The sequence below is a fragment of the Dipodomys ordii genome, unplaced genomic scaffold (genome assembly GCF_000151885.1).
Source record: "Dipodomys ordii isolate 6190 unplaced genomic scaffold, Dord_2.0 Scaffold259, whole genome shotgun sequence".
Taxonomy (NCBI): domain Eukaryota; kingdom Metazoa; phylum Chordata; class Mammalia; order Rodentia; family Heteromyidae; genus Dipodomys; species Dipodomys ordii.
The window spans coordinates 845727-867805 of NW_012267475.1; the positions used below are offsets into that span (position 1 = coordinate 845727).

Consider the following 22079-nt stretch of genomic DNA (forward strand, 5'->3'; position numbering starts at 1 on the left):
TTTTCCCTCAAGGTTAGGTAGCACTAGTACCACTTGAGCCACAGCTTCATTTCTGGCTTTTTGCTGGTTCATTGGAGATAAGAATCCCAGGGATTTTACTACCTGGCTGGCTTCAAACTGTGATCCTCGGATCTCAGCCTCCGGAGTAGCTAGGATTACAGGTAGGAGCCACCAGTGCCTGGCTTTTTAAAAAATGATTTTACATTAGGTGGCTTGGAAATATACTCAGGGCAAAAACAGACTGGGAGAAAATAATATGAATTATAAGGTTTGGTTCTTAGACTAGGCAGAAAGTCAAGCTGCTTATAATTCACCATATTCCTTGTTCTTCCATCTGAAAAGGAGAAAACAAAACTCTCATGATCTCTACCAAACTCTGTTCCAGGGGGCTGCACTGTGCATATTTTGAACTGCCTGCTTCCAAGTCTTTCCCCAATCTCTATAATGGTGGACCAGATGTTGAATCATATTGTCACTCAACAAACACACAAGTCGGCAAATAAACAAATCAACAAACTTCCCACAGAGAATCAACAAACTTCCCACAGAGCGTCTCTGAACACATCCCTGGCTTCTTCCTCTCCTCCAGCATCTCCGCCTTTCTGCACGCAGACCACTATGTTCTCAAATTCGGTTGCAGGTTTTTGGCACTCTTGGACTGGCCCGGACTGCCCTTCCTCCACATGAGTGCCTGTCTGTCCTTGTCACTCAGAAACAGGGAAAACAGTATCTTTTAAAAGCTTCTTCCAGGGCTGGGAAGGTGGTTCAGTGGTCAACTGCTTGTCTTGCATGCATGAGGCCCTAGGTTCGATTCCTCAGCACCACCTAAGCAGAAAAGGTTGGAAGTGGCACTGTGGCTCAAGTGGTAGAGTGCTAGCCTTGAGCTGAAGAGCTGAGGGGCAAGGCCTAGGCCCAGAGTTCAGGCCCCACGACCAAAAAAACCCAAAACAAAACAAAACTTCTCCCAAGGCTTACTATGTTCTGTGTCCTTGTATCTATTACATCATTTCAGTCTTGCAACTGCTCTGGGAAAGATTACAAGCCATTAGCACCACTGTGGATGTAAAGCAGTTGGCAGAGCAGTGGGAGAGCTCATCAGAAATAACAGAATCAATCTGCAAACCGATAAAAAGAACAACCTGCTGAATGCAGAGACAAGGAGAGAGGAAAATGCCCACCAAGGTGCACTAATGGCAAGCCAAAGTAGAGAGATGGTTTGCTAGCTCTCCTATTATCACTGAGAGTGTGGTGGCTTTAAAAAAGTAAACAAGAAATCTGGGTGCTGGTGGCTCACACCTGTAATCCTAGCTACTCAGGAGGCTGAGATCTGAGGATCACTGTTCAAAGCCAGCCCAGGCAAGGAAAGTCCATGAGACTCTTCTATCCAATTAACCACCAGAAAACCAGAAATGGTGCTGTGGCACAAAGTGGTAGAGATCTAGACCTGAGTGAACAAACTCAGGGACAGTGTCCAGGCCCTTAATTCAAGCCCCAGGATCAACAAGAAAGAAAGAAGGAAAGAAATAAAGAAAGAAAGAAAGGAAGGAAGGAAGGAAGGAAGGAAGGAAGGAAGGAAAGGAAAGGAAAGGAAAGGAAAGGAAAGGAAAGGAAAAGAGCTCAAACTAGGCGCTGGTAGCTTTCATCTGTAATCCTAGCTACTCTAGAGGCTGAGATTTGAGGATTGTGGTTTGAAGCCAGCCCAGTCAGGAAAAAGTCTGTGACTTTTATCTTCAGTTAACCACCAAAAACTTGGAAGTATGCTGTGGCTCAAGTGGTAGAAGCACTAACTTTGAGCAAAAAAGCTAAGCTATAGTGCCCAGGACCAAGTTCAAGCCCCAGTACTAGTATAAAACTAAATAAGACAAATTAACAAGGTCAAATCCAGGATCAGCATGTTTAGGGAAGGATGGAGGACTGGGAACAAATAGCCAGACCTCAGTTGCATTCCCATCTGTGTAATTTTTTTCTAGGCCAGTGTAGATGTCATCATGTTTCTGGACTAATTTCACGTGAATGTAAAAATTTGGATTATTTGATTTACTTTTATCAAGACGCTTGGGCTGCCTTACTTCTCTGGATTTAAGGACAGTGTGTTGAAATGGCCAGACCATGTAGGGCACCTTCAGAAATGCTGACCTCTCACACAACAGACCTGATTCCTGGTGTATGTGCTAACAAATGGCTGGCTGGAACTGCGGCATTTTCCCACCCCTGAAATGACCCCACCTTACAGTGTACAATGGGAATTATCCAAGTTTGGCCCAGATGTTCCTGCACAGGCTGAGTGTGGGATGGTTAGATTCAGTTGAACTCAGATACTTGCTCCTAAGAAGAGCAGGGAGTACACCTGCTGGCTGTGTACATGGCCGTGTCTTGCAAGGCCATGGCGAGTGATACGTACTTACCTGCAGGGACTTGTCGTACCAGCGGTTTGCCCCGTTCCTGCTGCAGCCTCCACCATGGAGAAGTTGCAGTGCCCTGTGGGTGTCGCTGAGATCCCCGCCGCCTGGAGCATCCAGGCACACCAGGCAGATGCAGCGTTCGATCATGTCCAGCGAGTCTCGATTGGTGGAGTCTGCAGGACAGGTGAGCAATCCTCAGAGCTTATCCTGCCCCAAGCCTAGGCCCTGATAGAGCCTCTCTGCACTGCAGAGCAGCAGCCTGGCCTGCCTTGGGACCACAAGTGCAGTCACCTAGATGCTCCTGAACCTCTGGTCCCCTCCAGAATCCTGCCCCACCATGACAGCCCAGCTCCACCCCTAGTATGTGGCCATTGATCCTGCTTTCAGGATAAAGGAGATGGCTAGGACCCTTGACCTACCCACAGCAGGGAGGTCTATAACCTCCTGGTCCAACAACACCTCCTGAGCCACACCTTCACACTTTTAGTCCTCAACTATGAGTTTCAAATATTTAGGTTCATTGTTAAAGTGTTTGAATTGGCCCATTGCACACAACACTGACCCACACAGCACACCCAATTGGCAGGCAGAAGATGTGACTGACCCTGACCCTGAGCCTGACTGCCGCTGGAACTGGCTGGGATTGTTTCTGGTCCATGGAGCACACTCATCAGGACAAGGAGACTAAAACCCAGTAGATATGCAAGAGATCATGCCCTGTGAGCCCCACACCTAGCCTGCAGCTTGCTTCTCTTCTTAAACCTCTGAAGATTTCCTGGTTCCTACAGGAAGGGGCTTCCACCACTATCTCCCACCCTCTCCCTGCCCCACAGCCAGAAGGCATCCTCCTGGGAACACAGGAGGGAGTCAGGCACATCCTCACTGGGGACAGGACTTGGGGAGTTTGTCCCAGAAAGAGAGGTCAGGCCAGCCCACTGCTTCCCCCACAGAGCCCAGGGGGCCTGCAAAGTCTCTATGGCGGTGCTGTTCATGGGTGACGGCAGTTGCCATGTGTCTCTCCCTCCTCCAGACAGAAGCCTATCTATCACAGCCATGTTCTTTCTCCACCATCACACACTGGAGTGGCGCTAGAGAGCCTATCTTCAAAGTCCACACAAACCAAAGTTTAACATTTTTAGTTTAAAATTCTTATGTGTGTGTGTGCCAGTCCTAGGGCTTGAAGTCAGGCCAAGGAGCTGTCGACACCGAAGCTTCCTTTCTTTTTTTTTTTTTTTGCCAGTCCTGTGCTTGAACTCTGGGCCTGGGCACTGTCCCTCAGCTTTTCAGCTCAAGGCAAGCACTCTACCACTTGAGCCACAGAGCCACTTCCAGCTTTTTCTGCTTATGTGGTGCTGAGGAATCGAACCCAGGGCCTCATGCATGCAAGGCAAGCACTCTACTGCGGAGTCACCTTCCCAGCCCCTGAAGCTTTTTTGCTCAAGGCTGGGACTCTACTACTTGAGCCACAGCTCCATTTCCAGCTATTTGGTGGCTAACTAGAGATAATCTCATAGATTTTCCTTCTTGGGCTGACTTTGAATCATGATCCTTAGATCTCAGCCTCCAGGGATGCCTGGAACTTGGTTTAAAATTGTTTTCTTTTTCTTTTTGCCAGACCTGGGGCTTGAACTCAGGGCCTGGCACTGTCCCTGAGCTTTTTTTGCTCAAAGCTTTTGCTCTACCACTTGAGCCACAGCACCACTTCCAGTTTTTCTTTCTTTTTTTTTTAAATGTGATACTGAAGAATTGAACCCTGGGCTTCATGCATACTAGGCAAGCACTCTACCACAAAGCCACATTCTTACCCCTTGGTTTAAAATTCTAAGGAATCAGACCAAGGTCTCATGGGGAAGATCTGTGCTGCCCAGAGACTCTGAGCTGGAAGCTACACACGGGTAGGACAAGGTGCTGGCTGCCTCTCTTGCTCCCCAGAGCCCATGTATGACTTCACAGCCAACCTCCTGTTACACCCAGAATGCCTGTGCGTATTTCTTTTCTTTCTTATTTTTTGGGGGGTCCGGTTGTGGGGCCTGAACTCTGGGCCTGGGTGCTGTCCCTCAGCTCTTCAGCTCAAGGCTAGCTCTGCCACTTGAGCCACAGCGCCACTTCCGGCTTTTTTTTTTTTGCTTATGTGGTGCTGGGGAATTGAACACAGGGCCTCATGCATGCAAGGCAAGCGCTCTACCACTGAGCCACCTTCCCAGCCCCCTGCCTGTGCATATTTCACACCCAGTTCCTGTACCCTCTCTTGCTCTGAGGGACCCTCTCTTGCTCTGCCTGTCAGAACCTAGCTGGTAACACTTTCCTCAAGCTCCCTAATGCTGTAACCTTTGAGGACTCCTGAAACTAAGAGCACATACCTCTGTAGCCTGTCAGCCTCGTCCAGCATCATTGTGAGGAGCAATGCATGAGGTTATTAGCCAACTTTTGTTGCCAGGCCTCCATATACACATGCTTACTGATGAATAGGACGTAGGTATCATCTTTGTTCTTCATTGACAGACAAGGAGTAGAGAAATTAAAGGTCTTGATCTTAGGTTATTTTCAAGGCCTCATTTGTAAAAGATGGTAAGGGTGACAAAAGTTATCTCAGAATGAGAAGTAGCTGGTTTTGATCCAAGGCATCCAACTCTCATGCCCAGGTTGGGGGAAGACCATTGATGGCCACTGAAATTCCAGACCCTGGAAAATGAGAGTCACTGCAGACAGTCAGGCCAAGGTTGATGCCATCAGAGCTAAGTCAAGGATGCTCAGCACTATGGAGAGGGTGTGGGCCTGGAGGCCAATCAAGAGCCACAGGCAGCGCCAGTGATACACATCTTGGCCTTGTGGACTATGCCTTAGAGAGCTCGAGAACCTGGCTGAGGATCTTTTTTGACCAGGACAGCTTGAAGACTGGTGTGAGTGGTGAGGCTGCAACTCTAATAAACCCAGCAAAAGCCTGTCGTGGCATGGGCTGGAGCAAGATTGGTGAATGGAATCTTTGAATGGGAGAGTGGAGGCTTGGCATACTTCCTCCCAGCTGAGTTATGCAAGGCTGGCAGTAAGGAAGGATGCCCCCCTCCCCAGCACCAGGACCACCAGGGAAGAAAGAAGGATCCTGGAGGGGGAATGAGCTCTTGCTATCATGTACATGCAAGCTTTTAGACCCCGGCAGCTCAGCACTACCAACAGGAGTCAGGTCCTGGCTCATTAGACAGCATGAAATGGAAGCAGGACAGCAAACCTGGGAGGCCAGGTGGCCTTGCAAATGAACTCCTAGCACACAAGTGCTGATCGGTCAAATGCTGACAAGTTCATCGTGTAAGGCAGAAAATGAACTACACTGAAACTCATTCACCATGACTGGTGCAATGTAATGGAAGTGCAGGGTGGTGGGCTGGAGGCTTGAGGCAGTAGCCGTTTGTCTTGTGGCATCCTCACGGAATACACTGGGACTTGGTTAATGTGGTAAATCAATCTTCCTCAAGGAGCCCCTGCTTAATATTGTGCGAAGTGGGAGTTGAGTAATAAGAGGAGCTTGCTCTGACACCATTCCCTGGGAGGTTGACAGTTCTAGTGGTACAGAAACTCCAGAGGCCTGGTGCCTTGCAGACACCCAAAGCTACTGTTAGAGGTTGGCAAAACTTACAGATTATCTCAGATGAGCATGGATATGATGCATACTTTTTTGTGTATGCCAGTCCTTGAACTTCTTTTGCTCAAGACTAGTTAGTGCTCTACCACTTGAACCAGAATTCCACTTTCCAGTTTTTTTGGGGGGGATAGGAAGGATAGTTTTTGGAGATGAGTGAGAGTCCCACAGACTTTCCTGTCTGGGTTGATGTCAAACTGTGATCCTCAGATCTCAGCCTCTGAGTAGCTATGGTTACAGGTGTGAGCCTTACCAGCTATGGTGCACACTTTGTAACCTCTGCCTTTGGAACCCTACAGTGCTTTTTAGCTGCTGCTTCTTTCCAGGAACAACTGTGCGTGCATGCCCATGTGCTTGCGTGTGCATTCACGTGAGCACACCCCCCCCCCCCATACACACAAGACTCTCTTTGGAGCAACTTTCTTCTCTGATCTGTTACCAGGGAAGTAGTACAAGGTAGGTTCCTATGAAGCTGCTTGTCTCTCTCATACAGTTCTGGAAAATGGAGGTCCTGTGCCTCAGAGGCACAGAGCTTGTAATACTTTGTCATTCCCATCTGAGTCTCTTTTCTTTCAAGTCAGGAGATTTCATCCCCTTTTGTGAATAACCCCCCACCACATACTTCGCTTATCCATGGCCTAGGGGTAATCTTTATATTCCAGTTCCTAGAGGCTTTGAGAGTCCAACAAGAGTATTCCTATTTTTTTCTTTTTCTTTTTCTTTTTCTTTCTTTCTTTCTTTTTTTTTTTTTTGCTGGTTCTGGAGCTTGAACTCAGGACCTGGGCACTGTATCTGGGCTCCTTTTGCTCAAGGATATCACTCTATCACTTGAGCCAAAGCACTACTTCCAGCTCTTTCCATGGTTAATTGGAGATAAGAGTCTCATGGACTTTCTTGCCTGAGTTGGCTTCAAACCGAGATCTTCAGATCTCAGCCTCCTGAGTAGCTAGTATTACAGGCGTGCACCACCAGTGCCTGGCTTTCCAACAAGAGTATTTCTTGTCTAGTGAAAAATGGATCTTGCACATTAGAACTGCACATTTGATTTGCATTACAACAGCCTCCTTTAAAAATCTTAAGAGGGGGGCTGGGAAGGTGGCTTAGTGGTAGAGCACTTGCCTTGCACATATGAGGCCTTGGGTTCGATTCCTCAGCACCACATAAGCAAAAAGAAAAAAGCTGGAAGTGGTGCTGTGGCTCAAGTGGTAGAGTACTAGCCTTGAGCTGAAGAGCTGAGGGACAGCTCCCAGGCCCAGAGTTCAAGCCCCACAACTGGATCCCCCCCAAAAACAAAACAAAACAAAAAAAACCAACTTAAGAGGGTCTTCAGCTACTAGGAGTATGGAGTAGTCTTTTCCCTATTTCTCCTAGCTGAACATTACATTAAATACAAACACAAAGAAACTCTGGAAGATGGAGAGAGGAAAGCAAACTAGCCAGGGATTTCAAGACCTGAAAAGGCATAACAGCATATGACGAATCTAACTGTGTCCTCTTCAAACTCATACATTATTACTTCCAGGTGACTGTATTTCTTGAAAGAACCTTTAAAGGGGAAATATAAGGTTAAATGAGGTCATAAGGAAACTTACATCTATTTAAAAAAAAAAAGGAGATGCTGGGTGCTGGTGGCTCACACCTGTCATCCTGGCTACTCAGGAAGCTCTGAGGATCACAGTTTAAAGACAGCCCAGGCAGAAAAATCCATGACCTTTTATCTCCAATAAATTGCCAAATATGCTGGAAATGGAGCTGTTGGTCAAACACTAGCCTTGAGCAAAATGAAGCTCAGAGTTAGCACCTAGGCCCTGAGTTCAAGCCCCAGGACCAGTAGTTAAAAAAGGAAGGAGGAGCTAAGTGTGGAGGTGGAACACACATGTAATCCAAGACTTGAGAGGCCAAGGCAAGAGGAGCAAATGTTCAAGGCCAACCTCAGATACTTAATGAGACCCTGTCTAGAGACACCAGGATGTGTCACAGAACAGGCCATGTGTGGACTCAGTGAGAAAGCAGCCATCTGTATTCCAAGGAGAGAGGCCCCAGAAGAAACCAACCCTTAACCTTGGACTTCTAGTCTCCAGAACTGTAAGAACTACATTCCTGTCATTTAAGCTTCCCAGTCTGTGGTCTTTTGTTATGGATTCTCCTCCTGCTAAAATATCCCAAATATGGGTATTCTAAAAAGCCAGCAATATCTCAATCTCAAATGCATGTAAAAATAAAAACTGTAACATAACCCTGAGCTCTCTATGCAGAGAACCAGAAAAAAAGCAGCTTAGAAAGTGGCACTGTGGCTCAAAATGGTAGACTGCTAGCCTTGAGCAAAGGAGCTCAGGAAGAGCACCCAGGCCCTGAGTTCCAGCCCAAGACTGACAAAAAGAAAAAAAAAAACCAGCTTAGTAAGACCTAAAATTTAGATAACAGCCAGTTTTTTCTTTTTTCTTTTTCCTGCCAATTTTGGTTTTTCTTATATGTGATTTTTAATTATTATTATAAAGATGATCTACAGAGGGGTGACAGTTTCATAAGTCAGGTAAAGAACACATTTCTTTTTGGATAAAATACCACCCTTTCCCACTCTCTCTCTGTGTTTTTTCTTCCCATTTCCACCTACAAGTTGTATAGTTCATTCTCAACATAGTGTCCAATGAGGATCACTGCTGCATTTGTTCACCATTTGTCCCTCCATTTCTGTGCTTCCCTCCTTACCATCCCAAACACGAATAAATGAACAAGCAAGACAAAAAGAAAAGAAATCTTAAGCCGGGCGCTGGTGGCTCACGCCTGTAATCCTAGCTACTCAGGAGGCTGAGATCTGAGGATCGCGGTTCAAAGCCAGCCCAGGCAGGAGAGAACGTGAGACTCCTATCTCTAATAAACCACCAGAAAACCGGAAGTGGCGCTGTAGCTCAAGTGGTAGAGTGCTCGCCTTGAGCTGAAGAGCTGAGGGACAGCGCCCTGGCCCAGAGTTCAAGCTCTACGACCGACAAAAAAGAAAAGAAAAGAAATCTTAGACAAGGAAGAAAAAACTCTTGTTTCCATTTCCTGGAATAGCTTAAGCTACATATTATAGGCAAAACCATCACTGCCCACAGCCCATGCCTATAGGTTCCTTATCATCCATCTCTTGCTTCTGTCCAAGGCCAAATGGTAAGCCTTCACGTCTATCATAATCTATTTGTGATGAAGTACTTTGACATTTGGGAGTATCAGAGAAAGAGAGGTCTCACGTGGAAGCTGGAACTTCCATCTCTGCTTGTGGTAATTAGACTTTCTCACAGCATCAGAAGAGACAATGTAGGGAGCCTGAATATCCCATTCCGCCCAACAGTCATAGGGTGTACCCTCTCCTAGAACCCAATAAAGCTCAGTGAAGAACTGGATTTCTACCTTCACCTGCTGTCATAGCCAGCACCATCCCTTTTACCTATTGCAATCGTGGCAGTGGGCCAGTCAAAACAGTAGGTTTTAATAATACATCCCAATTTCCGTAGGAAATCACACATACCAAGAACTAGGTAAATCTCGACCTCAATTTTAAAAAAAATAGATAATAGCACTGCGATGATAGAAATGATAGAACGATGCAACACATATTTTAAACTCAGTAACCATAATATATATCAACAAGCATTTAAAACATTAAAAAACCACAGAAAGTCACAGCAAAGAAATAGAAATACTTCAAAATAAAAAAGAAGAACAAGAACAAGATATGGATTTTAGAACTGAAAAAAAAAAAAGCCAGAAGTGTCTCTGTAGCTCAAGTGGTAGAGCACTAGCCTTGAGCTGAAGAGCTGAGGGACGCACCCAGGCCTAGAGTTCAGGCCCCATGTCAGATGAAAAAAAAACCAAAAACCCCAAACCCAGTATTTTCACAAAAAAAAAACAACAAAAAACAGAGGAGAAAGAACTGAAAAACCAAAAACAACAAAAATAATAGCAAAGGTAGTACAAACATATTTATAATTACTGTAAATATAATTATATTAATTATAAGCAATAATTTATAATCACTATTATTAAATTAAATATAAATGGTGTTACTCCATCAGTTAAAAACAGATACTAAACTGGGGACTGGTAGCTCATTCCTGTAATCCTAGCCACTGAGGAAGCTTAGATCTGAGGATCATGATTCAAAACCTGCTTAGTTCCAACTAACTACTAAAATACCAGAAATGTAACTATGGCTCAAAATGGTAGAGTACTAGCCTTGAGCACAAAAGCTCAGGAACAGTGCTCAGGCCCCAGGATTGGCACAAACGAAACAACAAAACAAAACAAAAAATATTGATCCAGTGCTAGTGTCTCACATCTGTAATTATAACTATTTAGGAGGCTGAGACCCAAAAGATCATGGGTTGAGGCCAGTTTGGGCATAAAAGTTCTCGAGACTCTTTCTCGAAAATAACCAGGAAAAAGCCCTGCTGGAGCCACTAGTGGCTTATGTGGTAGAGTGCCAACTAAGCAAACACAAGATTCTATGTTCAAACTTCAGTATCAACAACAACAATAACAGCAAAAATGCTGAAAGAATGTATTAAAATATTCTGTAAGAAAGTTGTATAAATATAATAATATAGGTTTGTTTTAAGGAAAAGACTATTATGTAAACATTAATCAAACAAAAACAGGAATCATGACGTTTATATCGGATAAATTTCAGTACAAAGAAAAATTACCAGAGACAAGAGAGCGAATCCCATAAAAATAAAGGGCAAAATCAGCCAAGAAGATATGACAATTCTAAATACATATGTACCCAATATACCACAAAATATGTGAAGAACTGAAGGGAGAAATAGAGAAATCCACTAATGTACTTGGAGACTTCAATACACTTCTGTCAAGAACTGATAAAACAGCTGGACATAAATTCAGCAAGGTCCAGAAGAATTCAGCACATTATCAACCAACATTTCTAGAAAACTGCCCACAACAAAAGCAGAATCGATATTCTTTTTAAAAAATTTTGTTATTTAAATTTTTTATTTTTTTTATCAGTTGTGGGACTTGAACTCTGGGCTTAGGCACTGTCCCTGAGCTCTTCAGCACAAGGTGAACACTCTACCATGTGTGCAATACAGTGCCACTTCCGGTTTTCTAGTGGTTTATTGGAGATAAGAGTCTCACCGACTTTCCTGCCCGGGCTGGCTTTGAACCGCGATCCTCACATCTCAGCCTCCTGAGTAGCTAGGATTACAGGCGTGAGCCACTGGTGCCCAGCAGAATCGATATTCTTTTCAACCACTCACTGAACATATGGTAAGGTAGACTATATTCGGTATCACAAAGCAACCTACAACAAATAGTAAGTAATTGAAATAATTCAAAATGTGTTTTTTGACTACAGTGGAAACAAAACAGAAATCAATAAAATAAAACAGCAGGAAAAATTACCAAATATTTGGGAACCACACAATATGTTTGAAAGGTATCTATTAGCCAAAAAGGGAGTATACTAGACAATATCCATTAGTCAAAAAGGGAATACACTAGTTCAATATTCAGAACTCAATATAATCAATAATATTAACAGATTACAGAAGAAAAGTCACACAATTATATTGATATAGGAAAATGCACTTGGCAAAATTCACTATTCATCATGATCAAATTTCTTAGGAAATTAAAAATACAAGGGAACTTCCTCGTTTTACTGAAGAATATCTACAAAAATTTTGTAGCTAACAGACTGAATGCTTCCTTTAAGATCAGGAACAAGACAAAGTCCAAACCTTCTCCTTCATCACCTCTGCTCATCATGGTACTAGAAGTTTTGGATAGCACAGTAATCTAAGAAAAAAAGCTTGCAGATCAGAAAGAAAAAAAAATGCTCCTACTTTCATACAATCTGTTCATCCTAAGTAATGCTTAGGATATCTAAAGTGATCTATGAAAACAAGCAAACTAAACTAATAAGTAAACTTAGGAACTTAAAAGATAAAAGCCCATCATACAAGAGATAATGAGAAATACATAGACACCAAAATTAAAACTATTATACCAACTATAACTATCAAAAGGAATTAAATACTTAGTGCAAATCTAATAAAAGGTATATGGAACTTTTATGTTGATTATACAAAACACAAATGAACTGGGAAGTAGTATCTCAGGCCTCCAATCCTAGCTGTTCAGAGGCTGAGATCTCAGGGTTGTGATTTGAAGCCAGGCCAACAGAAATGTCAGTCAGACTCTTGCCTCCAACTAACCAGCAAAAACCTTGCAGTGGAGGTGTGGCTCAAGTGGTAGAGCAACTTGAATGAAAAAGCTAAGGGACAGCACACAGGCCCTGAGTTCAAGCCCCAGTACTAGATTCATTTCTGGATATTATTCCAGAAATGAAAATTTACCTTTCCATAAAACCTGTACATAACTATCCAGAGTAGCTTTATATGTAATTACCCTAAAGCACATACAACTCAGCTCTTCTTTGATAGGTAAATGGTTAAAGGAACTTGTACTTCACACCATAGAATTCTGTTCAGCAATAAAAAGGAATGAAATATCGACAAATGCAACAACTTGAATGAATCTTTAGAGAATTGCACTGAGTTAAAAAAAAGTCAATCCTAGCATCCCACACACTGTATGATTTCATTTATATAATATTACTCTGTGTGTGTGTGTGTGTGTGTGTGTATGTGTGTGTAGGTCCTGGGTGCTGTTGGCACTCTATCACTTAAATCACAGCTACACTTCTGGCTTTTTGGTGGTTAATTAGCGATAAGAGTCAAACAGATTTTCCTGTGATCCTCAGATCTCAGCCTCCTGAATAGCTAGGATTATAAGACCAGACACCAGCGTTCAACGTAATATTCTCTTTTGTTAAGACAAAGTCTCCCTGTGTAGCTCAGGCTGACCTTGAATTCTCACTCCTGCTGCCTCCACCTCTGAGTGCTAGGATTAGAGGTGTACAGGTGTGAACAACCATGCTAGGCGTGGGATATTTTTCCTTTTTTTTTTTTTTGCCAGTCATGGGGCTTGAACTCAGGGTCTAGGCACTGTCCCTGAGCTTCTTTTGCTCACTTTACCACTTGAGCCATAATGCCACTTCCAGCTTTTCTATTTATGTGGTACTAAGGAATTGAACCCAGGGCTTCATGCATGCTAGGCAAGCACTCTACCACTAAGCCACATTCTTAGCCCCTCCCTTCCTCCCTTCCTCCCTTCCCTTCCTTTTTTTCTTCCTTCCTTCCTTCCTTTCTTTCTTTCTTCCTTCCTTCCTTCCTTCCTTTCTTTCTTTCGTTCTTTTTTTCTTTCTTTCTTTTGTACACTTGCTGGGATTTAAACTCAGGATTTCTCATTCTCCCTTGGCTTATTTGCTCAAGGCTGGTGCTCTACCACTTGAGCCACACATCTACTTCCAGCTTTTTGCTGGTTAATTGAAGATAAGAGTATGTGAGACTCTTTTCTGCCCCCAATGACTTTGAAGTGCAATTCTTAGATTTCAGCTTCCTGAGTCTAGGATTACAGGTGTGAGCCACCAACACTTGGCTGGCCTGTGATACTCTTAAAACAGCAAAATTACAGAAATGGTGAGCAGATATGAGGATGCCTGGAGCTAAGTGGTTAAGGTGGGAGAAATATGCATGCACTTTAAAGATGGGGAGCCCTTTGGTAAAAATGCTGTCTCTTGCCAATATCTTGGATGTGATACTTACTACAGTTTGTGATGTGTTGCCATGACAGAAAGCAGTGACATGTGCTTTCTAGCACTTCACACAACTGTACATGTGTCTATGTTACCCAACATTGAGAAAAAAAGAACTCAAGAACCAAAAAGTTCTCTTTCTCCTAGTTCCAACCCACCTTTCCACAAAGAACTTTCATGCTTCCACAACTAGGAAGGAGGATGCAGGCTAAGAAGAGTGGACAAACAAAAACAATGCATTTCCTTTGCTGGGCACCAGTGGCTCATACCTGTCATCCTAGCTACTCAGTAGGTTGAGATCTGAGGATCATGGTTTGAAGCCTGCTTGGGCAGGAAAGTCTATAAGACCTTTATCTCTAATTACCCACCAAAAAGGCAGAAGTGGACCTGTGGCTCAAGTGGTAAGAGTGTTTGTCTTGAGCAAAGAAGCTTAAGAACAGTGTCCAGGCCCTGAGTTTGAGTCCTAGGACCAGCACACACACACACACACACACACACACACACACACACACACACACACACACACACACACACACACACACACAAATGCATTCCCCAGGTGCCTTGTACTCCAAATACCACTGTACTACCTAATGTGAAATGAGGGTTAGAGACTGAGTGACTCGGGAAAATGTGAAGAAAGGTGTGTGGTGTATGCATGCATAGCATGTGACAAGTGAAAGATGGGAGAAGCAAAAGTTGCTCCTGGAATTAATAAGGTTAATGAAGATTAGGGTTGCATAAGGAAATAAAGGCCATGCAGCTTGTGGCCTGGGGGTCACTGCCTCCGCCCACATGAGCAGTGTTTATCCAGCAGATGCCAATGTCCAAATTCATTGGCTTTTTTTCCAGAGAGGTTGTGGCACTGGGGTTGTGTCCATGGAGCATTTTTCTAAATCTAATAAGACCTGTCATTTAGTGAAGACCCTCGGAATGCCAGGCATCCATCTGCTTAGCAGCCATGCCCTGATTCGACCCACAGGACAGCTCACCATTTCCATTCCACAGACCAGGTAGGCTGGGCTGCAGGAGACACAACAGAGGCAGGCCTCACCCAAGCCCCTTGCCCTGGCCCTGTCTGGATGCCCTCATTCATAAAGACCATCATGCCTTTACTATTCAGGAAGATGTGGCCCCAGGCCCTCCCCAGAGAAAGAAAATCACATTCTGCCTCAAGATCCAGAACATGGGAGGTATTGCTGGGCCAATTCAATCAGAGAGGCTGTTACTGCTAATGTGTAATTGGTTTTCAAATCAGCAGACTTGCCTAGCTCTGGATGACAATATTTAAACAGCAAGATGCTTCCCCCTCCCCACTCAGTCCTGAGTGGCTCTTGTGAAAGCATGACCACGGCCTTCTGCAGCTGCAGCCTCCTTCTGTCAGTTCCCTCCTCGGAAGCAGCAGCTCAGCTCTAATTGGCTGCTGGAGACACATTTTACAGGACTATGCAAACAGGGAGCATCTGCCTGTAAGGTCTGTCCAAGGATTGCCATGCAGTGTCCAGGAAAGCCATGGGCTGGGAGGGGGGAAGACTCTCCAAGCTGGCCATCCTTTTCCTACAAATTGACAAGTACTGTAGTCTTCCAGACTCAGGGCCGAATGTCTAATTAAATTTCCAGACCAAGATAACGGGGTTAGCTTCTCCTGGGTTCAGGAGGCCACAGCTTCACAGCTTGGCAGAGAGGGAGGTCCAGAAAGGATGTGCTCAGCCCCTTCAGACTGCTCAAGATGGTCTTCAGCACTACATTTCACCCACTGGATCCTGCAGATCTCAGGCTGGTGCCCCATGGGTCCCCAGCCACTACCTCTCAGGATGGGGAACAACTCAATCCATGGGAGATGTGGCCACCTCTACTGTTCAGAGGAGATGAACGCTCCTTGTAGGAGAAACCACCTCGTAAGGGTCTGGAGACACCCAGAACAACACTGTGCTTTTGCCCTCAATGTGACTGAGTCCCCGGTGAGCTGCACATGAAGTCGGAAGGGGGTTTTAAAAATAGCTTTGTCTGTCCACTTCTGTCCCTCTAGGACATCACCAGGGCTCAGAAATGTTTAGTGTTTAATGGGCGCTTGGGATGATGTTTATGTGCCCACCCCACCTTATTTGCAGTCAGAGCTGAGTCACACTGACCTCAGCTCACCTGGTCTGAGCTGCAGGTCCCACTTCCTCTTATGCTAGAGCAAGCCAGGAAAGGAGCCTCCATCTTCCCTCAGGACTCAGTCTGGAGTGCTCCTTCGGGTTTAGTTGTCTGTCCTGGCACCATGTGCCCCCAGGAGAGTACTTGGTACTTGCTAGAGCTATCTACAGTGAGGAAAACACATACCAGCATAGGTCCAAGGGAGCTCTCGGGGAATGTGAGAAAAGCCATCTTTTCTATCAAAGAGGGTTGCTTAAAAGTTCCTGTTTTGGCTCTTGCTGATTATTCTGCTAAGACATTATCAGCAAATAAAGTTGCAGAGGGTGGGAGTGATTAAGATATCCTACCCTCTTCAGCCTAGCCAGTTGTGAGGTGATTGAGAACCTGAATTCAGCCCATGTGAGCAGAGGGGTGGGGCCTGCTGTATTAGGGATAAAAAGAGAGCAGCCTGCCTGCTCTCTGTGCTTGCTTGCTTGCCAGATTTTGGGCTGATGGTACACCCTCCTGCAAAAGTAAACTATGCCTTGCTACCTTCCTTTTTAAATTGGTGTCCTTATTCTCATGCGACACCCCAACATCCCAAGCTGTTTCTATCAGGGAGGATATGAATGGGTGTTTGCAAATGGCCACCTATAGCTCCCCAGGTGCTAGGATACCTGGAAATCTCACCCCAAGCCCTACCCAACATTGTCAGGATAGGAGTTCAAGCTGGACAGCCTGGAGCAGACCTGGCTGAAGACTGGTAGAAGACTAGAATAGCTACTTGCAAAGAAAGAGAATAGATGAGATGAAGGTCTGAAGCAGACAAACTCCTGGCCCTCCAGTTCTCAGTTAACTGTAGGGGAAACTAAGAGTCACATTTTCTCTAAAAAGTCTCCAGGTCCAGCCATCTATACCAGGGTGAGAGGAGCTGTTCTGTTTAGACCACCTGCTGGACAGTGCCTACCTAGCCCTGCCCCTGCCCAAGGAGGGAGACAGAAGCTCAGGCCTCCAGCAGAGAGAGTTGGGATTATAATGCCCTGAAATAGCTCAGTGGTGTTAATTAACACGGCTGCAGTCCAGAAAGAAACTCAGGGCAGGAAAGAACAATTATCCAGACTTAAGAGCATGTCTGGCAGTGATGACCCTACCTCCATGTGTCTCCGAAGTGCACTGTGTCCACATCTCCACCTGAGCCACACCCTTAGCTCTTTCTTTTTTGGATTATATGAAAAAACATTTTTATGATTTTTATTAGCATACATTATTTGTACCAGGGGGAAGTTTGTTATGACCACACATTCCACACATGCAAACAATGTATCCAGATCAAGCTCACCTCTCCATTTCTCTCCTTATCTCCTTTCTTAAAGCAATTTCAACAGATTTCATTGTAGTATTCTGATATATGCAAATAAACAACCTGGATCATGTTTATCCTCATTTACCCTCTTTGCTCCCCTCCCTCCTCTTCCCCAAACAGAGCCTGTTTTACTTTCCTTTTGTTGTTATTTTTAAGGTAGCATTCAGTCTTATACCTAGGTCAGCCTAGGTTACGATCCTCCTGTTTGTGCTTCACCGTGTCACTGGGGATGACAGACATGTGCTGCTCCACCTAGACCCAGTGCTGCTCCTGTGCTTCCTCCCCTCAAATCAATGACTCAGCCCCCTGCTTTCCTGTGCTCCACGGGCTGCTGTTTCTCACTCTCCTTTGCATCTCTCTCTGTCTGACCTCTAGGACCCTGTTCTACTACTTCTAGATGATGTCATCCAGGCCCAGGACTAAACATCATTTAGGTGCTGTAGCTCTCAAATTTATATCTCTCCAGTGACCTCTCCCTGGAGCTCCAGACACATAGATCTAACCTGACATCTCCACTTAGATGACTCAAAGCACCTCAAATCAAACATGCTCTGACAGGTCTTTCACTCCCACCCCTCTTCACCTTGTTTTCTTTTCAGTAAATGGTGTACCATAGTGAGTGATCCAAAGAAAAAAAGGCCCAGGGAGATCCCTCTCACTTCCCTTTTCCTCCCTGATGCCTCTGCTTTGAGGCCTACATATATCTTTCCAAATGTGTGTGTGTGTGTGTGTGTGTGTGTGTGTGTGTGTGTGTGTGTGTACGTGCACGTGAGCGGGGGCGCACGCTCACGTCAATCTTGGAGCTAGGTCTCAAGACCTGAGCACTGTCCCTGAGCTTCTGTTTTGCTCAAGGCTAATTCTCTACCACTTGAGCCACAGCTCTATTTACAGGTTTTTTTGGTAGTTAATTGGAGATAAAAGTCTCATGGACTTTCCTGCCAGGGCTGGCTTAGAACCACAGTCCTCAGATCTCAGCCTCTTGAGTAGCTAGGATTACAGGCCTGAGCCACCAGCTCTCACCTCATCTTTCCATTCTGACTTGCAGCCCCACCCACACTGCCCTAGTCCTTCATTCAGAACTGAACTCATTTCTGAACCTGTCTTCCTATTTCCTGTCAGCAGGCAGCGGGCAGCAGCTGCTCCTGGGAGCAGCCCTCCTCCCGAGGGACTGGATTCCTTCTGTGCTCACGACAATCAGTGGTGCTAATTGGATTAATTGGTTTGTCCAGGGGGAGGAATGTGTGTTCCCTTCTTTCTGCTGAACTTCCCTAGGACAGCCGTACTTTCATTCAGAAAGCCAGACCAAGTGCCATTAACAAATTAATTCTGATTAACACAGCCCAAGCACTCAGACCTCAAGGCAATTCCCGACAGTCGACTCAGGCCTGGTCTGCTAATAAAGTGGAAACTGTGCTGGAAGCTGAGGTGATTATTTTGATGCCTGTCTTCATCCCTTGAGGGTAGAAGAGTGGGATGTGATTTCACCACAGTCTCCTGGGGGAATTAACTCACTTTCAAATAATAAATTATTAATGTGCCAAAGTGGTTGTCCGTCCTTGAGAACAGATTTGCCTTGTACCTCCCTGTGGCCCCTCTATTTAGGATCAAGCATTCAGCAGATCCCAATAATTGGATGAAAAAATAATAATTGGCAAGTGGGGGGAAAGTCAGGGACCTGCTATTTCATTCTTTTATTTTTATTTTTTGTGCCAGCTTGAACTCGGGGGTCTAGGTGCTATCCCTTGGCTCTTTTCTTTCTTTCTTCTTTTCTCCTTCCTTTCATTCTTTCTTTCCCTCCCTCCCTCCCTCCCTCCGTCCCTCCCTCCCTCCCTCCCTCTCTCTCTTCCTTCCTTCCTTTCTTTTTTGTCAAGGCTATTGCCTTAGAACTTTAGCCACTGGGGCTGGGAAGGTGGCTCAGTGGTAGAGCGCTTGCCTTGCATGTATGAGGCCCTGGGTTCCATTCTTCAGCACCACATAAGCAAAAAGAAAAAAGCCAGAAGTGGCGCTGTGGCTCAAGTGGTAGAGCGCTAGCCTTGAGCTGAAGAGCTGAGAGACAGCACCCAGGCCAAGAGTTCAGGCCACATGACCGGACCCTCCTCCGCTCCCCCCCCCAAAAAAAAAGAACTGGAGCCACTGCTTTATTAACAATTAATTGGAGACAAGAGTTTCATGGACTTTCCTGCCCAGGCTGGCTTTGAACTGTGATCCTCAGGTCTCAGCCTCCTGATAGCTAGGATTATAAGCATTACAGAGCCTGACTTCAATCTCTCATATGAATAAATGTAACTGGGCTGCAGCCATTGTAGGCACAGCCAAGGCAAAGTTGAACCAAACAGGGCTCTGTCCTCTTTAGATCTTATAGATTATGGGCGGGGCAGAGGAGCAGCACTAACCCAATGGGTACACATCTTCCCACAGAGAGCTAGCCAGTGACTCAAGACAAGGAAAAGGGCCAGGGCAACAGAGTGAAATGTGGGTAAAGGATTTCCCAAAGAGGAGCTTAGGTTTACTTGAACTGAGCTTTGCTGAATGGGTAAAGAACCTTCTAGAGAGAGGGGTTAGAAAATGAGTGTGTCTGTTATCAAAGAGCCAGGCTCCATACACCTACTCAACTTAGTCATCTTTGCCAACAAGCTGCTTTTCTTGTGGCCCCCAGGACCCACAGGTCACTGCTGAGTAGGAGACTTTGCCTGTACTGTCTGACTGACAGGAGGAACTGCCTACATCTCTTCACTTCCTCTGACTGTTGGATCATGGCTTTCAAATTATTATTTTTTTTGTGCCAGTCCTGGGGCTTGAACTCAGGTTCTGGGTGTTATCCCTGAGTTTTTTTGCTCAAGGATAACATTTTTTTTTTGGTGGTTAATTGGAGATAAGAGTCTCAAGGACTTTCCAGCTCGTGCTGGCTTTAAACTGGGATCCTCAGATATCAGCCTCCTAAGTAGCTAAGATGACAGGCACCTGTCATCTAAGCTAAGAGCTACTGGCAACCTTAATTGAAAGGGTTATTTTCTCTCTCTGGTGACCAGGGCAGTGATTATTATGTTGTCCCATTTGCTTGTATAGGTAAACATGATTCCCAGGTATTGGGCCTCTTCTACCATGCCTAGAGCCTTATCACTGCTCAGGAGCAGAATCTCATCCTTTCTGTCTAACATCCCAAGCATGGTCCAAAGTCCTCAATTACATACATGCAGGGAGCCTGGATAAATTGGCTGGCCCCATAAAATCCGCAGAGCTGATGACAACTCCTAGAAATCCCACTTCTCATTCCAAGATGAGAAGTGAGGATGCCACCCAGTTCTAGTTGAAATGTAGTTTCCAGGGGATGACTAAAAATGTTATTATTGTTGGGCACCTGTGGCTCACACTTGTAATCCTAACTTATCAGGAGGCTGAGATCTGAGCATTATGGTTTGAAGCCATCCAAAAAAAAAAAAGCCAAAAGTAAAGCTGTGGCACAAGTGGTAAGGGATTAACCTTGAGCCAAAAAGTTTAGGGATAGCACTCAAGTCCTTAGTTCAAGCCCCAGGACTTGCACATACATACACATACAAGCTATTATTGGCTTCTTTGGGGAATTCAAACAATCTTTCATAAGAACAGTGGCCAGCCAGAGGGATGAGGGTCAGCCTGAACATGAAAGCCTGAACCAAGAAAACAAGCGGAAAGACATGACCAACTATCCTCCCAGTGGTGGACTCCATCCTGCCCCCTCCACCACCCTCCAACCTACTGCTCCCCAAGCAACTCAGATGAGCACCAGCCAGCCCACCAGTGCAACACAGCTGCTGACTATGGCCAACCTTCCTGCCAGCCCCATTCCCAGGGGTCCCACAATTCCACTGCTCTTCAGTCTCACCCAAAAAGCTAGAAAATCATCCAGCAGAGCATGAGGTACAACAGGGACCTTCAGTTTTCAAGAGCCCTCTGATCTGCCCTGAGTCCAAGGGTGCTCTGAGCTTCCCATGCTGTGGCTAATGAGGATGAGGCTGTGGTGCCCACGCCTGAAGGAGGGGAAGCCAATGGCATGAGGATGAGATGAGCATGGACACTGCAGCTAACCTTTCACGAGGACTGTCCTGGCCTCGGCCCACTCGCTCCTCCCGTCTGATGTCAGCAGGCCGATTGGAGGCAAGCGTTCATCCTCGTTGGAAGCCATTTTGACTATCTTTCTCAACTGAGTGAACAGATCCCCCTCACTGAGACGGCGGAAATTAATGACAACATCCAAGACAAAGAACTGTGGGGGAAACAGGTCAAATAGGTCACTTGTGGCAGCCATCCCAAGGAGCCAGGCCTTCACAGATGAGCTCAGGCCCATGGTTCCCAGGGAATTTGGTAGATTCTGATTCACCCCAGTTTGGGGAGCAACCCGAGGCTGTTAACTATGCTGGACCCAAGTTGCCCCTCCCCAGTCAAAGAAAGCCAGATAATTAAGCCAAAAGAAAGCTTGCTTTTTTAGTTCCTAGTTCATGCAAAACGATTCATGTTTGCAGAAACCGTGAGTATAAATTGGTGCAACCATTGTTGGAAAATGGTTTCTATCAAATGTATCTAAGAATCATCAATTTCAGTAATACATGTGTAGTTTAGCCTAAGACTTAGAGAAACACACCTATGCTCATGGGAAGACTTTCAAAAGAACACAGCTAAATAAAATAAAGTATGTTTATCCAGCGCAGAATGAACTAGCTCCGTAAAACTATATGGGACCTGGTGGCTCACACCTATCATCCTAGCTACTCAGGAGGCTGAGATCTGAGGATCATAGCCCAAACCCAGCCCGGGCTGAAAAGTCTGTGACGCTCTTATCTCCAATTAATCAGCAAAAAGCCAGAAGTAGAGCTGTGGCTAAAAGTTAAGGTATAGCACCCAGACTCTGAATTCAAGCCCCAATAC

The 22079-nt window shown here is 45.3% G+C and overlaps 1 protein-coding gene across 1 annotated transcript in view; it reads right to left on the reverse strand.

Annotated features, from left to right (window-relative positions):
- Chat (choline O-acetyltransferase) overlaps positions 1-22079 on the reverse strand; it is a 52904-nt gene that overhangs the window by 16467 nt on the left and 14358 nt on the right. Inside the window, exons 7-8 of the mRNA XM_013036194.1 lie at positions 21243-21420; positions 2406-2575 (exon numbers count right to left, since the gene is read on the reverse strand). Coding sequence (XP_012891648.1) covers positions 2406-2575; positions 21243-21420 — 348 coding nt within the window. The remainder of the gene's footprint in view (positions 1-2405; positions 2576-21242; positions 21421-22079) is intronic.